This window comes from Capsicum annuum, chromosome 2, assembly GCF_002878395.1.
Source record: "Capsicum annuum cultivar UCD-10X-F1 chromosome 2, UCD10Xv1.1, whole genome shotgun sequence".
Taxonomy (NCBI): Eukaryota; Viridiplantae; Streptophyta; class Magnoliopsida; order Solanales; family Solanaceae; genus Capsicum; species Capsicum annuum.
In genome coordinates, this window is record NC_061112.1 from 144888016 (window position 1) to 144906129 (window position 18114).

The 18114-nt window shown below is 36.5% G+C and overlaps 1 protein-coding gene and 1 long non-coding RNA gene across 3 annotated transcripts; one reads left to right on the forward strand and one right to left on the reverse strand.

Annotated features, from left to right (window-relative positions):
• Positions 1-6063: 6063 nt before the first annotated feature.
• LOC107860229 lies at positions 6064-17855 on the reverse strand. Of its 2 annotated transcripts, none has more exons than XM_047407353.1 (3): positions 17640-17833; positions 17435-17553; positions 6064-6728 (listed from the first exon to the last, which is right to left on the reverse strand). In XM_047407353.1, exons 1-3 carry the CDS (start codon positions 17777-17779, stop codon positions 6637-6639), a joined length of 351 nt encoding a protein of 116 aa, XP_047263309.1. In that variant the 5' UTR covers positions 17780-17833; the 3' UTR covers positions 6064-6636. The 2 variants fall into 2 exon arrangements, with proteins under 2 accessions (XP_047263309.1, XP_016560990.1); XM_016705504.2 differs by lacking the exon at positions 6064-6728 and adding an exon at positions 6909-7330 and having other exon boundaries at positions 17640-17855.
• On the forward strand, positions 6331-17557 carry LOC124896085. The gene is made up of 3 exons (XR_007052515.1): positions 6331-6613; positions 6701-7326; positions 17431-17557. It is a non-coding gene; the product is annotated as an uncharacterized LOC124896085 (long non-coding RNA).
• Positions 17856-18114: the final 259 nt, after the last annotated feature.

The window sequence follows — 18114 nt, forward strand, 5'->3', positions numbered from 1 at the left end:
TTCTATGCGGATTTTTTCAATTATTCCTTCATTTAAATTAGTTGTTCTTATGTATTTTCCAAAAACTAATTCTAATTTGGCTTGATAAGTGTTTTGCCTTAGTCATTAGCTAATGTTAATTTATCGTAAATTACAATTGACATGATAGATACTCTATTTATTCGATATTGCCTATACGATCACATATACTTGGTGGATGCGTTTAATACCTCGTAATATTAGACATGAATTTAAATTATACGCATCGAATTTGAACGTCGCAAAACTACTACGAAAAAATAATTGTACGTCTAGACAAAATCATGTCTACTTTCGAAAGCGATCGTGTCCAAACCTGGTTACGCATATTAAAGTATTTTTTTCGTCCCATTTCATGGGTGATCAATCTTATCTGTTAAGTATTATAATATTATATAAACAAAATAATACTGAAAACGATTCAGATGAAAGTATTATATATTTCAATTGTTGAAATTTTCTTTGTCAATAAATTTGAATTCTTAAAATTCGGAAGAATCGGTATCAAAATACTTATCATATAGAATTCAAAATGTTTTGAAATGCTTAAAAAAAAAAAAGAAGATGATGATACTAGCTAGCATGTAATTAAGAGGGGAGGAGTGGTTAATTCTTAAGAGGAGTATTAAGTAAAACGCAGTGTAAACAATTTTTACACCTTTAAGTCATTTTACCTATTGTAACAAGTAATATATCTTATTTTTACAGATTTCAAATTTCATATTTTAAATGACTTGATAGTGTAAAAATTTGTTTACAATAACGAATAAAACCTAAACTCAATTCTTAATTATCAAAAATTCTAAAACAAGTAAGACGAAGTCAACCTTTATTTTCCCTAATCCCATTGACTTTAAGAGCCTTGCCGTGTACAAAGCATTCTTGGGTGTTGTTTGTCTCAGCTGAACTGGAAATTTAACAGCAAACATAGACTTTACATATATACAGTTGAAGATATTGTAAAAATAAAAATTTTGACTAAAGATATATGTTCATGCATTTGTTTAATTTCCAACTGCAGTGTTGTGGTCTCATTTTGCTTCCTTAATAACGACAAGACAATATATCTTAATGCATGTCTGTCGTTGTACTAAGATACAAGTAAATACACAAGAAGAAGGTATATAACTCATAAAATAATTTCATGTAATTTTTTTTTGAAAAAATGAAATTTGAACGAACACCTTGCACTCCTTAGTTTTGCCCCGAATATGATTCAACAGAGATTTAAAACGTGTTTTATTTGTTCATTTGAACATATATAGATAATATGATGAGTTTTTATTTGTTGAAAAATAGAAGTATGTAAATTCTGGAATCGTATCAAATTAAAGTACGAAATGTGAAAGTCAACTGTGTACCCACAGTTTAGCTAATTAATTTGTTTGGCATCAGTCATCACATAAATACCGGTAATTAGGCACAGCTGGTTTTCCGTGTGACTTTTGCAAGTGTTAATTAAGACTAGTCTTTCTTAATCATCCTAATATACGTATGTAAAATCTAGAAGCAAAGAAGTTAATCTTAATTAGGATTTGAAAAAGAAAAAGTCTTAGCATAGACTTTTCGTTGGGGAGTTCAAGGAAGACAAGGCAAAGAAATATTGATAGATTACCGAAGGAGATATTTCCACTCTGTTTCGGTTAACAAAAAAGTGATTAACTCTACCATCATACATAATATATTTAATACGTTAAATGAAATTTAAAATTAGAAGATTCAAAAGTATTTTTTATTTTTTTAAATTTCATGTCAATCTAACTAATTAAGACATACAAATTAAATTGAAACGGAGGAGTACACAGGAGGAAAAATAAATTCTCATTGAAATACTTGATATTTTTTAGTTTTTCCGTGTGAAAACACTATGATTTTTTTCTTTTCTGATTCAATCACATGGAAATGACCAATGAACATTCATTGGTGAAAACTTTTAATGGGAAAATAGTAATTTTTTAATAGCGATATATGACGAAATGGACCGCAGTTGTCCTAGAAACTTGTCATATTTTTACTACTTTTTTTATTTTTCACCAGTGGCTCTAACTTCCTATATGGTCCACAAATGTTAATTTCTCCGTAGTTGATACTTCTTGTTCCTTGAGTAGTAGACAATATAATCCATTACAGTACTACAATCTCCAGTAGAAAATGCATGCATAGTAAAATTGTCTTCAAATTTACTTGGTAGATTCTAATATAGGAACCTGCAAGTTTGGCAGAACCCAAGTTCTTTTGACTCCAACTTTATTTATAATCGTGACTAAGTCTATCCTACAAAAGCGATACGGCCCCAAGCTACCGCCAAGCCTATCCTAGCTAGTAAGGCTACAACTACTGGTAAGAAAAGAGAAGCACATACGTGTCCCAAACTACCACTAAGCCTATCCTAGTAAAGTCAGGCAATGATCAATTATTTACTAACAATCTACTCTAATTCGCAATATTTATACTCTTATATCTAGGTCATGTCCTCGGTTAAACTGAAGATGTGGCATGTAATGTGTAATCACCTCCGTTAATACTTCTTCAATCCACCTCTACTCTCCTTAAATCTCACTAGGCATCTCCTTTTCGCATGCTCGAACCATTTTAGTGTCGCTTAATTCCCTCATCTTATTCACCACAAAAGGCCACTCCCACCTTGTCCAAGATATCATCATTTCTAATCCCATCTCTACTAGTATGTCACCTTTTCTAAACGATCATGTTGTTTAATTTCTGCTTATACAGACACTAAAAGCACCAAGCAGGACAAAAAGATCACTTTGACAAGTAGATTAGATTTTCATTAACATTTGATTAGATTTAATTAATCGTTGAAAGATGATGATAAAAGTGATTAGGAAATCTACAGCTAAAAGGTGATATATTGTCATTATATTGCCCTTTGAATTATTTTTCACTTTTAACTTTAAAGAGATTGTGCATAATACATGTTTCTAGCATAGAAACGAAGCACATGACTGATGGAAGCTAAAAGGAAAGCAGTAATAATATATAGTACACTTTTCATAAAGCTTGAATGGGATGGAACATCTTTTTGGTCGATTCCAGTGTTCAAAGTTGTCTAGTGGAATTTAACTTACAATATGTTGAAACAGTTTAAAGGATGTGACTCATGATTCACAAGTTACAAGCTAAATACTATGGGAATTACAAACTATAGTTGTTTCCTGTCTTAAACTGCCGACATTTCTGGCACTTCTATCTATCCCATATTTGTTTTTGGATAGAATGGCAAAGCACCATTGATGGGGAAATTTCATGGATGATCGTTCGTGCCGCCCTATCTTTCGATCGATACACAGGTGAGGAGGGCTGGTCACAAAATACAGGAAGTATTAGACTATTGTCGAAACATCACTATTTTTTGATTTGTCAAATAAAAGAGACTCAATTGCTCACCGATTCATTAATAAAATTATGTCTCTATATATCCATTTAATATATTTTTGAGACTATGAGTCGTAATCGCTTCGGCCAACTAATTTACTAATTATATAGATTATGTACTCTTTATATTAGTGTATATGTTGTGTATTATCCAAATATGTTGGTAAGCTGGTTGGCTGAAAAGCATGCATAACTATCCCTTACTTATTTGCGGACCACTTTCACAGCCTATACATTTACCCCACAAGAAAACATGTTTATAAAAAAAGGTGGGGTAGAATTAATGTTATTGAGTAATTATTTTCAATTTATCATCTGATATGCTAAAATCATAATAAATAAATCATCTTTTTATTTATATGACGGATGAATAATTGAACCTTGAGAGGGCTCCACTCCAGGTATAGGTACCATACATGCGATTAAAATTGCATGAAAGTTCTAAAGTACTTTAAATTAAGGGGTTGTTTGTTAAATCATAATTTGAAATTAATTATGAGATGAAGTTGAAGTTTTGTTTGGACATGCAATTTGAAATTTTTGTGTTGTATATTTTTTTATAAATATATCGTAAGTTCTGAAAACTATCAAAATTGTCCTAAATATTTGTTCAATCTTATAAGATAAGCAAAAGTTGATAACAAAAGTATAAGACACTATCACAAAACTAATCTAAAAATATATTTATTGACCAAAATTGAACATGAGTTGTAGTGTATTACTGTTTTATAATCCATCCACATAATACGGACAATCTCCTCATGCTGAATTTGCATTTCTCGATCAAATAATTGAGAAGACAAACTAACTTTGTTACTTTGAGCCGTTTGTTGATTAAAAAAAAAATGAATTTGGTGAATAATAATGGTAACGTGTGAGTTGGTTTGAAGTAATAATAAATTTTATATGTTTGTGAGAGTAATGGTTATATGAGATATAAATAGTTTAAAGAGTAATAACATGAATGATAATTTTATTTACATATGAAATAAATAGTTGGTGGATATAAATGATGGAATTCTTTTTACAAAATATAAACTTGTGAGTTTAATTTTTGTATTGAAAAATCTCAAATCATGATTTGAAATCTCAAATCATGCTTTTTGGAGAATTTGAAATTTCATGGCATGATATGAAATCATGAGATGAGATCACATGACCAAAAGCTTCTTTCGTCTCGTGATTTCATATCACAAACATGAAATCGCATGTCCAAACACCTACTAAATAGCCCAGCATCTTTATCTTTAGCAACAAGAAAACAACTTGAACTGACAGCTTTTCTGAACCTTTTGGAACTTGCAATGAAACGGATTGCTGATTAAGAAAATCATGTTGATTGTAATGCTAATTCAGGCTATAAATATCCACAAGACATTTATGAGATGTTTGCTATTTTGCTCCATTATTTCCAATAATTGCAATATTATTTTTTGATTTTGTCATCCTTCAGCTGGGAACTAAACTGTACATACTGTCCTGAATAAATTATGAAGTGGGTAAAAGACTCAAGGAGATTGTCTCCATACTCAACTTTTTGCTTTCTGCTCATTCTTCTGATGTGTTTTACCTTTTCTTGGCAATACTTGATCACACACATCTTTTCTGTTTGCCAATTACTAGCTTCTTTTCCATCATCTGCCTACCCCCTTGTCCACTTCTTTAGCAATTTTAACTTTTACACACTGACTGACAGTATAAGTAATTTTTATTTTTTGGAGTAGAACTAGTTACCTAGAAAATAAGACAAACAACTCAAGAAAGAAGATTAAATTACACTAATAAGGTTAAAAAAAGTTATATTGTCATTATATATAAGTTGCAAAAATTGGTTCAAACAGGAATTCTTGATTGTTTAGCGAGATTAGGATGAAAATGCACAGAGAGAAACACAAAGGGAAAGTGATGAATCCCTGGTCTATAAAGACCACAGTGGCAGTGAGGCAAAGCACATGGGAAATGACTTTGTCTGCAAAAAGCAGATTGATTTATCCCTTAAAAGTGTTTGTTAAGTGGAGAAACTACTACTTTGTCACTAAAAATGGATCTACTTTGGCTTTTGCATTTATTTCCCCATCCTTGCTTGTTTGTTTGCCGATCATGACACTATTTTCTTTTTCAACTCAGCCACTCAGACATCTGTAGGATCCATAACTTTGTGTATGTGCTCAACTATAGCTAATTTGTATGCAGGAAATATCCCCACCACGAGTAGAAACAAAATTTAAGAAAAAGCACCTAGGTAGGTGACTAATAAACATACTACTATATGACCACAAATCTGGGGTATCCGTCTTCTGTAGAAATGATGGGAAAACACTGTATTAAAATCCCTATAACAAAGCCCAAATGAATTAACTTCTCATAGAGGCGCTTATGCTATATGAATATCTAAACGATCGACGATGACCACAAGCTTCCTAGGTGATCCATATACATCCTCAAGTTTAGCCACGTCAACAAACAAGTTTCTTATACTTCTTATTTTTAGGAAATTGTCCATTCCTACACTAATGAGAACATCCAATTTGGTTGCAGTGTCAATACGGTGAGGAGGTGTTAGTACATGAGAATTAATAACAAAAAATTAAGGGGTCTAAATTGTAATAGGGCATTTCCCGCACGTGAGGTTCGAAAAGACAGGCAATGTTGCTCAAAGACAAAACGTGTACCTTGCATTAATTAACAAGTCAAATGTTTTGAGTCAAATGACACATGAAAAAGCCCCACTTGACCAGATATTGTGGAAAGTGATTACTCAGCTAATGGGTGAAAGCACAATCAAAAGGCCCAATACTTTGAACCAACCGAGCGAGACTAAAGAACTCACAATTGTTGACCACGAAAACATCTGTATCAATTTCAGCATCATAGTTAGGTAGCTGCATATAATAGATTTCAGCTCCGGAATTCGCCGATAGAAACCTCACTCCAGAACGTCTTTCATTTTTTTAAGAAAAATGTTTTTTCATCCAAAGAAGTTTTTCATCCAAGTGGACAAAAATGACCAACTTTTTTTTTTTTTGTGATGAGCACGAAATTTGTTTGGAGCAAACCACGCCCTTTGAAACTCAAGGACAGGTGTCCCTCTACCCTTCTCCACTTAAATACCAAAGTTAGTTCACTTGTTGCAAGGCTCGACCTGTAATCAAAGTCACAAGTCCCTTGACCTCAGTAATGGGGGGCAAAGCATTTGAAGGTGAACACAAGCTACTGGGAACGTCAGCTGGATAACAATTTGCATGTATTAATCGTGCTTGCTAACTTTGTCACTTTTCCCTTGCAGAAGTTATAGTGTCGAGCAGAATGGTCCACTGCGCAATGCAAACAAACAGCTATCATTCACCTATTGTACATACGAAGATGTTGCCAATGCCAGGCGCAAAATTAAAGGCTTCCATCGACAACTTATCCCAATGCATCATGCATAACCAGAAATTTCTCCAAATTTTTTTAGTAGTTTGGCTTTAATTTTTTGAAAAATGTAGTTTGGCTTTAATCAAATTAGAAGTTCAGAAAGATGTATATTCAGTTTAATTGGTACAGCAGAACATTAATTTGACCCAGAATCAGGATTCTCAGGCAAAAGCATCACCTTTCGGCAATCATTACATAGCTTTCAGGATCTTTATCCCATAAATGATAGCTAATCAAAAAATTTAAGTACTTCAAAGAAAGAGATGTTCTCTATCAACATAAAACTGTAAGGACTGCTGTAAGTATCTCCTAGAGAAATATCATTATCAGGGTTTTCAAGAATTCTGGAATTTCCAACATCAACCCAAATATAACTTGGAAAGCAAATTGAATTTAAAGCTTAACAGCTTTGTACTTCCACGTAAAAGTTCACGGAAAATTCTCAAAAATGTTTGGTGCAGCAGCCTTTCCAGCTAATATGTAATGCATCCTTAAGTACCTATGGCAGATAAAAATTAGAGATCAAGCCTGTATTGAGTAGAAAACCAGTACTTACAGTAAGCCAATTAAATCAAATAAAATTTTTGTTCCAAGATAATCCCCTGCCCCCCAATCCTGCTGAGCTGTGAATACCACCAGATGACTGATCAAGCAAACTATTAATTGTTGTACAAGTTGCTAATAGAAAGTATCAAGACAAACAAAAGTAAACCACAAAGAGGGTGATGTTGCTAGAAGTTGTATTGAGTTATGACAGAAGTGAAGATCTCACGAATACTAATCATTGAACTAATTAATAATTGAATAATACTCAATGATGACCACACTAGATACGAGAGTTTGAAGGACGCGTTTTAGGGTAGAATGATAGTAGTGGAGTGTTGTCTTGCTTTTCGAGGGTTTAGGCTTGTTGGTGTTTATCATAGTACTAGCCGCATTATTATAGTTCTTGCTTTTGATATCTTTCATTGTTTGTTGTTTATTGTATTTCAATTATCTCATTTTATTGTTGTTCTTGTTCCTTTCTTGTAGGCTTTGCACAGCTTGCCTTGTTAGTTTTTATGTTTCCTTCAATAGTTTCTTCTTCTTTGTACTTGAATTTGTTGCACTTGAGCCGAGGGTCTTTCAAAAACAGTCTCTCTACCTCCACGAGGTAGTGATACTAATAAGGTCTACACACACTCTATCATCCCCAGATCCCACTTGTGGGATTTCACTGGGTATGTTGTTGTTATTGAAGACCACACTAGTATTAGCTCTAATGAAACAAAAGGCTTGAACAAGATCACAACAAGAATGACAGGCAATAAGCTACTCAGACAACTAATATTCCTCATTAACAGATACATGGTTAGAAGATATCCTCCCCATCTCTCCTTGATCTCATTTTCTCCTGTCAATTTTGGTTGAAAATAATCTTTAACACACTTCACCTTATCCCTACTCCTCTTCTACCTCAAGCGTGTTAGTTTTAACATTTCTTTCTCGCCTACTCGCGCCCCTAACTATTTGTACAAAAATCAAGTACTTCCAAGGGTATTACATGATTATTTGCTTGAATAAGGTTATGTTAATGTATTTAGTAATCGAAAAGAGAAGACAAGACAAGTTGTTCCTCATTAGTAGAATGGAATACAAAAGGAAAGAAGTGTTTTTAAGCACTTCTAGCACCACTTGAAATAAAATACTTGGAAGAGTAATTTGGAGATGTCAAATTTAATATATATAGCCAAAGATGTGCACTTAAGCACTTGCGCCTTAGACTTGAAAGATAGCCCGAAATTGCATATTTTACTTCAATCATCCTATTTACTTTTATTTTAGTATTATTATCATCATTTTTATTTATTCAACAAGAAGACAAGGTGAATATTTTAGAGTAGAGAAGAGAACGATAATCTGATAGTAATTATTTAGTTTTGAAGGTTATAGCGCCTTTGAAGTCAATTAAGACATGAATTTTAAAACCAATCATATCTATTCTGAAAACACTAACAACTATCCACTTTAAAATTCAGAATATTTAAAATAAATAATAATAATGAATAAGATGGTTGAAATAAAAAAACATTTAATCAGGCTACCTATAAACCGGATGCTCAATGTCCAAGTTCCCATATTTGACTATACATATTACATATTCAATGTTGACTTCCAATCCAAAAAATTTCTCCAATAATTTTATTTTTCATTTGTATTCTACCAATGAGGGACATCTTGTCTTAACTTTTTTTCTCAACCACCAACTACACTAAAAAATCATGCATTCAATGATTGATGAAATCATTCAAGCATATAGTATGTGTCTTTCGACTTGATAACTACTTGTATAAACTTTTTAAGACCTCGTCAAGATTGACGCTAAGATAATTTTCTACTATCCTTTATTTTTGAATAGTATAATTCCTTCATTGACAAGACAAAATGTTTTAAACGTATAAGAATGTGTGCGCCATGAGCTTTAGCACTAATGAGCCAAAAAGTAAACTTATTTGACTAGCTTTTAAGCTCATCCAAATACCCTCTATATAGTTTTGGGCTACCTCCCTACACTCATAAACACTTACAAAATTTTAAATTCAAACTTTGATTAAAATTTTGTGTGCTCTTTCCTTTATCTAAGAAAAATAAGAGAAATTGGTGAAGATTTAATTAACCTTAATATTGAGTAAAGAGTAACTTTGAACTTAGTGATCACCATCCTTTTCTTCTAATTACAGAAATTCCCGGTACTTACAAACTGTCACAACTATAATTTGCTTTACCTTTTGACAAATCAAAACTGTTTAAGAACGAGTCAGAAGCCTAAAGGGCATCTTTTTCAAGCAAACCAACAAAAACAGTTCAAAAATTGAAACAAACCAAAATGAGTATGTTTCTATTTTCACTCACGAAAAACAAGCTTTGGAAGACGCTCCCAGATGGACATTTATCTGTGGGCCTCAATCTTTTTTTGTTTCGGGAAAAAATTGTAAGGCATGTGTCTGAAATATGACTCGCATGATTTAGAGTATTTTTCAAAACTCATTTTGGTTTGTCTCAATTTTCAACCCATTTTGATTGGTTTGCTTGAAAAAAGTCTCCTTTAGGCTCTGGACTTAGTTTAGACGATAGCCCTTGTAGTTCTCATAATCATATCATTCGAGTCCTTCAATCTATAGAACGATGTTTTCTCTAAACCTAATAAGCTGTAACAATTCTACAACAAATCAATTGAGTTTTTTTTTTATAGCCGTTGTGTTCGGGCCAGCTTGCGCGCACTTTGACTAACTCCACGGGGTCTTACATACTCACTTCAAAAAGAAATATGCAAAGGGTCTCTATGTATACCTTGCATAACGGCTGTGGCCAACTGGCATAAGCTGTGGCCACTATTATATATCTGGCAATAAAATTTTCAATCATTTTATCTTTTCTCCCACAGTTACTAATGCAAAAAACTTAAGTTCCGTTATGGAACGAGTAGTGCAAAAATGTTTCTTAGAAGCCCATGGATAGCTCATTCATTAAGGTGAAAAACCAACCAAACATTAACTTGTAACCATTTACACAAGTGATCCAACTAACATGACCATATCCTTCCAATACTTGAAGAAATCTCCTAATTCCCTCTCAAAGAAAAAAAATTGTTATAAAAAAATGCAAAAGACTGTCATTCTAGGATAATCGTGCATTCTTAATGTATCTCTTTAATGCTTACTACTCTGACAATGGGTATACGATGATAACTAACAATTCAAACAACAATGTCAATATCCATCCTAGCGTAAGGCATTGTATACATTAACTTGCCAATTGCCCTTGTATACATTAACTTGCTAATTGCCCTGATATAATCAAATAGAGTAACATGTCTTCCCAAGTTCTTAACCAATTTATCAAAAATCATAAATGGAGTATAAAAATATTGAATACCCAAATGATTGAACTTGGCAAAAACACTTTGTTAATGAAGTGAGATTGACCTAAGCAAAATAACAATTACACTTTAAGTTTAAAACTTGAGATAGTGTCAACTCCAACCAAATCTTTTATTTTAAACTGAGAAGTTAAATACTTGTGATATACTTGACTTAACACCCTATTGTGGCGGGTTGGTTGGCCGGTGGTGGAATCCTTCGCTGGAAAACCCATTAAAGAACGACCCCAAAACTTGATCCAAAGAAGCTTCAAGAATTCAAGCACTCGGTTTCCGACCATCTCGTCGGAATATAATTTCCAACCATCTTGTCGAAATAGAATTTCCGGTAGAGTCCTCCGGCGACCAGATTTTGACTCATTCTTCTTCTCTCGGCTCCCTTTTTTGTGTCTTCTAACCCCTTGCAAGTACGTGAAGCCCGGGCAATCTGCCACGGCATACACTCTTCGGTGAACAGTATATTTTCTAGTCGAGTTAAGGGCCGGTATTAGCAATAGATAAAGGCGATGACAGCAATTCCGGCGACCAATTTCTACATCAAATTGCCGGAATCCGACGAAGGGATTCAAAGAACACGTACTCACTTCATCATTTTCTCCTCGGACCAGGTGCACTCATTTCATCTCTTCTAGTTTAGTTGGTCTAGATTTCTTGACTATTGAAGGCGGATACATCCTGTATCGTTTGATATATACATTTTTCATCTGTTCTGATTTTTGTTTGCCTATTTAGCGGTTTTTAGCCGTACCTTTTTGCTCGTTGTGTTTTTCCTTGTTTTCTTCTATCGTATTCGTTTGAGTGGTGGCTAGGTGATAGATGGTGGACTAGGGTTATGTCATAGGTTGGGGTCGGGGCTGGAGGCGAGGGGAAGTAGGTCTAGGTAGGATAAGGGTGCTTCTAGGTTGAGATTTGGGTCCTGGAACATAGGGTCGCTTCAAGGTAAGTCTATAGAAGTGGTGAAGATTCTTAGAAAGAGGAGGGTTAGTATAACGTGTGTCCAGGAAACTAAATGGGTAGGCACTAAGGCAAGGGATGTGGATGGATATAAGTTGTGGTACTCGGGTAGCTTGAGACACAGAAATGGGGTGGGTATCTTAGTAGATGAAGAACTTAGGGAGCGGGTGGTAGAGGTTAAGAGAGTTAGTGATAGGTTGATGTCTATTAAGTTAGTCATTAGGGGGTCTACGGTGAACGTTATTAGTGCCTATGCCCCGCAAGTAGGTTGGACAAGGTGGAGAAGATGGGCTTCTGGGAGGTTATGGATAAGGTGGTGAGGAGCGCCCCGAGCACTGAGAAGCTTTTCATGAGAGGAGATTTCAATGGGCACATTGGATCTTTGTCGAGAGGTTATGATGATGTGCATGGCTGTTTCGGATTTGGGGAGAGGAATGAATGAGGAGCTTCTCTTTTGGATTTTTCTAGGGCTTTTGGGTTGTGGATAGCGAACTTGAGCTTTCCGAAGAGGGAGGATCACCTTATTACGTTTCGTAGTTCAATGGCCAAGACTCAGATAGATTTTTTGCTTCTTAGGAAGGGTGATAGAGCGCTATGTAAAGACTGTTAAGTCATACCTAGCGAGAATCGTTCGACTCAGCATAGGTTGTTGGTGATGGACTTGGTTATCAATAAGGGCAAAAAGAAGAGAAGTGTCGAGGTTCGGCCCAGGATTAGGTGGGGTAGCTTTACTTTGGCTAGTGCTTTGAAAATTGAGAAGAAGTTGAAGAGTAAGGGGGCTTGGGAAAGTAGAGAGGATGTGGATAATATGTGGGAGACGACTGCCAGTTGCATTGGGAGACCGCTAGGGAGGTGTTGGGTGTCTCAAGAGGTCAACCTGGCAAGCATCGAGGAGATTGGTGGTGGAACGAAGAGGTTAGAGGAAGGTGGAGTCTAAGAAGGCAACTTATGCTAAGATGGAGGAGAGCAAGGATGATGAGGAAAGGCACACGAATAAAGAGGAGTATAAGGTAGCTAGAAGAGAGGCTAAGTTAGCAGTTACGGCAGCTAAGGCAGCAGCTTTTGAGAGCTTGTATGCGGCTTTAGAGGAGAAAGGCAGGGATAAGAAGTTGTATAGGCTTGCCAAGGCCAGGGAGCGAAGGGCTCGTGACCTTGACCAAGTGAAGTGCATCAAGGGACAGGATGGTACAATGTTGGTCGAGGATGCCCTTATTAAGGAGAGGTGGCAGTCTTATTTTCATAAACTTTTGAACGACGAGGGAGACAAAGGTTTCGTGTTGGGGGGACTTAGAGAAATCTAAGGAGTGTCGCGATTATGATTATTGTAGGCGAGGCGCATCAAGGTTGAGGAGGTCAAGGGAGCTATTCGCAGGATGTGGCGGGGTAGGGCGACAGGGCCAGACGAGATTCCGGTAGATTTTTGGAAGAGCACTAGTGGGGCAGTTTTGGAGTGGTTAACAAGGTTGTTTAACGTCATTTTCAGGGCGGACAAGATGCCTGAAGCGTAGAGGTGGAGTACGATGGCTCCATTATATAAGAACAAGAGTAACATCCAGAGTTGCAATAACTATAAGGGTATTAAGTTGCTGCTGAGTCATACTATGAAGGTTTGGGAAAGGGTGGTTGAGTTGAGGTTGAGAAGGATCATGCATATTTCTGAGAATTAGTTTGGTTTCATGCCAAGTCGCTCGACCACTGAGGCCATTCACCTTGTGAAGAGATTAGTGGAGCAGTTTCGGGAGAGGAAGGACTTGCACATGGTGTTTATTGATATATAACAGAGTTCCGAGGGAGATTCTGTGGAGGTGCTTGGAGACTAGAGAGGTGCCATTGGTGTACACTAGGTCGATTCAGGACATGTATGTGTGAGGACGGTAGGTGGATATTCGGAGCACTTTTCAGTTTTGATAGGGTTGCACCAGGGATCGACTCTTATTCCGTTTTTATTTGCTTTGGTGATAGATGTTTTAACGCGACATATTCAAAGAGAGGTGCCTTGGTGTATGTTATTTGCGGATGATATGGTACTGATTGACGAGACTAGGGGAGGAGTTAATGATAAGTTAGAGATTTGGAGACAGACGCTTGAGTCTAAAGGATTTCGGTTGAGCAGAACCAAGACAGAGTGAGTGTAAGTTTCGTGATGTGTCGCAGGAGGCGGGAGCGGTTGTAAAGCTGGACTCTCAGGCCATTCAAAAGAGAGAGAGTTTCAAGTATCTGGGGTCTATGATTCAAGGCAATGGCGAGATCGGCGAGGATGTCACACGTCGTATTGGGGTAGGGTGGTTGAAATGGAGGCTCGCTTCGGGTGTCTTATGCGATAAGACGCTGCCCGCGAAGCTTAAAGGTAAGTTCTAAGAGTGGCAATTCGGCCGGCTATGTTGAATGAAGCGGAGTGTTGGCCAGTTAAGAACTCCCACATCCAAAAATTGAAGGTGGAGGAGATGAGAATGTTGCGATGGATGTGTGGACATACCAGGAAAAATAGGGTGAGGAATGAGATTATTCGGGAGAAGGTAGGAGTTGCTTCGGTGGAAGACAAGATGCGGGAAGTGAGGTTACGTTGGTTTGGGCACGTGATGAGGAGGGGTTCGGATGCTCCAGTGCGGAGGTGTGAGACACTGGCTATGAATGGTTTTAGATGGGGTAGAAGTAGACCAAATAAATATTGGAGGAAGGTGATTAGGCATGATATGGAGCAGTTACAGCTTACGGAGGACATGACCCTTGATAGGAAGGTGTGGAGGATACGGATTAGGGTAGAGGGTTAGGGGGTGGGAGTGCGTCAGTAACAGTAAGTGAGCGTTCTTTTGTGTCTGTGGTTTCTTGTTCGTGGTGTTGTGTGATGTCTATGATTTCGGTTAGATAGTTATTAGTATTATCTTGTGGCTGTAGTATTATTTTGCATACTGTACTAGTTTATATGCACTTATCTTTTGTATTTGTTATACTGTTATCGGTTATAAGCCGGGGGTCTATCGGAAACGACCTCTCTACTTCACCTGAGGTAGTGGTATGGTCTGCGTACACTCTACCCTCCCCAGACCCCACTATGTGGAAATACACTGGGCATGTTGTTGTTGTTGATATTGTTGAGAAGTTAAATACTTCTTAGTTCATCAACTACTTTTTATCTATTTACTTCTAAGGAGTTAGTTCATCTATGCTTAGTTCCTATGATTAGCATGTCATCAACCTAAGCACATATTATCGCTCCATAACCCTTATTGAACTTCGATTCAATGAATTTGTCAGCTCCATTATGTTTAAAACTGCTTGATAATATAATACTATCAAACTTTTTGTACCACTATTTAGAGCTTGTTTTAATCCATACAGTGCTTCAGATATACTCCGTCATCAAGATTACTATTTAAGAATGTTATTTTATCATCTATTAGATGGACATTTAAATCATATATTAATGTCAATGCAACCAACACTTTTATCGAGGCAATCTCGCCACGGGAAGGAATGGATCCACAACATTGATTTGATGTGTTCCATCTTTATCTTGTTATACAAAGCAGAGTTCTAGCCTGTCAAGAATGCACATGTTCAGAAGATGAAGGTAGCAAAAATCAGGATACTCAGATGGATGTATGGGCATACTAAGAGAGATATAATTAGAAATGAAGCTATATAAGGTAAGGTGAGAGCGATCTCCACGGAGGACAAGAAGAGGAAAGCGGTTGAGATGGTTCAAACATGTGAAAAGGAGGTGTGTGGATGCACCAATAAGAAGGTATTAGAGATTGGCACTAGTGGATGTTAGGAAAGGTAGAGATAGGCCCAAGAAGAACTCGAGGAGGTGATTCAGCAGGACATGACACACCTCCAACTTATTGAGGACATGACCCTAGATAGAAAAGTTTAGAGGACAAGGACTAGGATAGAGGATTAGTAGGTAGCCAAGTGTTGTACCACACCTCCAATTTAATAAGGACAAAACCCTAGATAAAAAGGTTTAGAGGTTAAGGATTGGGATAGAAGGTTAGTGGGTAGCTGAGTGTTGTAGCACCTTTATGTGGGAAAGATAGAGGCGTAGTCTCCTCTTCTCCTTTCTCCTTATTAGTAAAATTACTATTTAGTACTTGCATAGTATCTTCACAAGCGGAGAGGTTATTTCCAATAAGACTTTGGCTAAAGTAAAACACATCAAAAATCACGTATGTAAAGCAAAGAAAGTAGCGAAGAAGCCATATTGAAAATAATTAAGAAGAGAACAAGTAACAAGCTAAAAAATAATACAGTAACTACCGCTACTTCTTCGGAGGTAGCAGTATGGACTGTGTATATTTCACCCTCCCCAGACCTTACTGTGTGGGAATATACTGGGTTGTTGTTGTTGATGTTGTTGTACAGCAAAAGAAACAATGGGTAATACTAAAATCGAAGAATAAAATAGTAAGAGCGTAATAATAACAATATTGATAAAGGAACTAGAAAACAATCAACTGCCTACTAACTTGCTACTACAATCCCCGACCTTCATATCTTTTCATCAAGAGTCACATCAAGTCTAATCACCTCTCCCCGTGACTTCTTTGGTCTACCTCTACTTCTTATACCCACTATATCCAACCTCTCACAGATCCTCCAAGGGGCATTTGTGCATTTTCTCTTCACATGCCCACACTATCTAAATCTCGCCGATTCATCTTGTCCACCACATATTATACAACAACAACAGACCCAGTGTATTAACACAAAGTGAGGTCTGGGGAGGATAAAATGTACGCAGTCCATACCACTACCTCCGAAGAGCTAGAGAGGCTGTTTCCGATAGACCCCCGGCTCAAGAATGAGACTAGTATACCAGGACCGTAATGAAACATGAGACATGATGAATAACATAAACAGAAATAAGAGATAAGAAATAATAACAAAAAATATCAGAGAATTCCGAAATAAGAGAAAATACGAGCAATACGCAATAAATATAAGAAAACGGATACTCACCTAGTAGTGACATACTCTCACAATACCTAAGACACCCACCACACCCAAACTCTCCTAAACCCTAGCCACAACCCACACACTCACACTAGTCTTCTAACCTAATCCGCGACCTCCACACCTTCCTATCTAGGATCATGTCCTCAGTACGCTGAAGCTACTCCATATTATAATCTATTAATATTAGTAATTTTTCATATATTTTTATATTTTCTTGAAAATGTTGGGTTCATATGAATCCCATTATTTATGTTCTATATTTGCCACTGGCCAAAGGAGCATATCTGTCAAAAAAATCTACTACTGCCTTTGACCAAATCTTTTGGCAACAACTCTAGTATCAAACACACTTCTTTCCCTTCTATTTCCAATCTCTAACTATACTATCATGTTCTTCTACTCTTTTAGAATTATCACCCTTAGTTTTATAAATGGCACCAAAAGTGTGTCATCAGTTCTAACTGATGTAAACGTCTTTCTATGTTCCAACTAAAAGTTTAACGCTCGTAGGGTAAAGAAATAGGGTAAAGAAACACAAACAAAGGTAAAACTTAGTCTTTTCTATTAATCTATTCTGCCGTATAGCTATACTCAAGGGGAAGTAAACTTCGAAGAGCCAAAAGCAATCATATAAGGTGAACAGAACTCAAAATGCTGATCCTCAGGAACAATTACTTAGCAAAAATGCGACTTTTATCAGCATTAGATGCGGAAAATTAGGACTCACAATTGAAAACTACCGATCAGGGCAAGTGCGACAGAAAAAGGTACCCTGAGACAACTGGCAACAAGTGCGCGCCTCCATTTGGATGTGTGATGTCAGACGGGTAGCTGCCACCACGCTGTGAAGCGGTAACAGGGATTGAGCGCAGCCAAGTACTCCGTTAGTCCTGAACATTATTACATTTTATAAATAAGAAAGCAAGTAAAATTCAGTCCAAATTATTAAGCGAAATATAAAAAAGGGAAAGGGGACCTGGTGAGGATAGTGGAAAGAGAACGGCGAGATTGAATGCGCTGGCCGAGAAGAGATTGTAAAGTTGGAGAGGAACTGAGTGTGGTTGATGGTCCGGTGGAGAGAAGAGTTCGAGATATCGATATACAGCGCCTCGCCATCACTCAAATTTGCTTTGTCCTACTGTGAGATTCAGATTTCAGGGTTTAAGGGGCCAATAAAGTAGGACTAAATCTCGGTTCGGGTTGTGGGCCTGTTATGAAACGGGTACTTAGAATTTGAGCTTATTCTAGTACGGGCTCGTTTGGTGTGAGATATAAGGGATACATAATTTCGGGATAAAATGAGGGATTATTTTATCTTATGTTTGGTTGGAGATTTTAGTTAATATCGGAATTATTTATACCACCATTTACACCATTGTGATGGAATAAGTTATTGGGATAACTAATTCTGAGATTAATTACTCGGGATAACTCTTTCCCAATCAAACGGT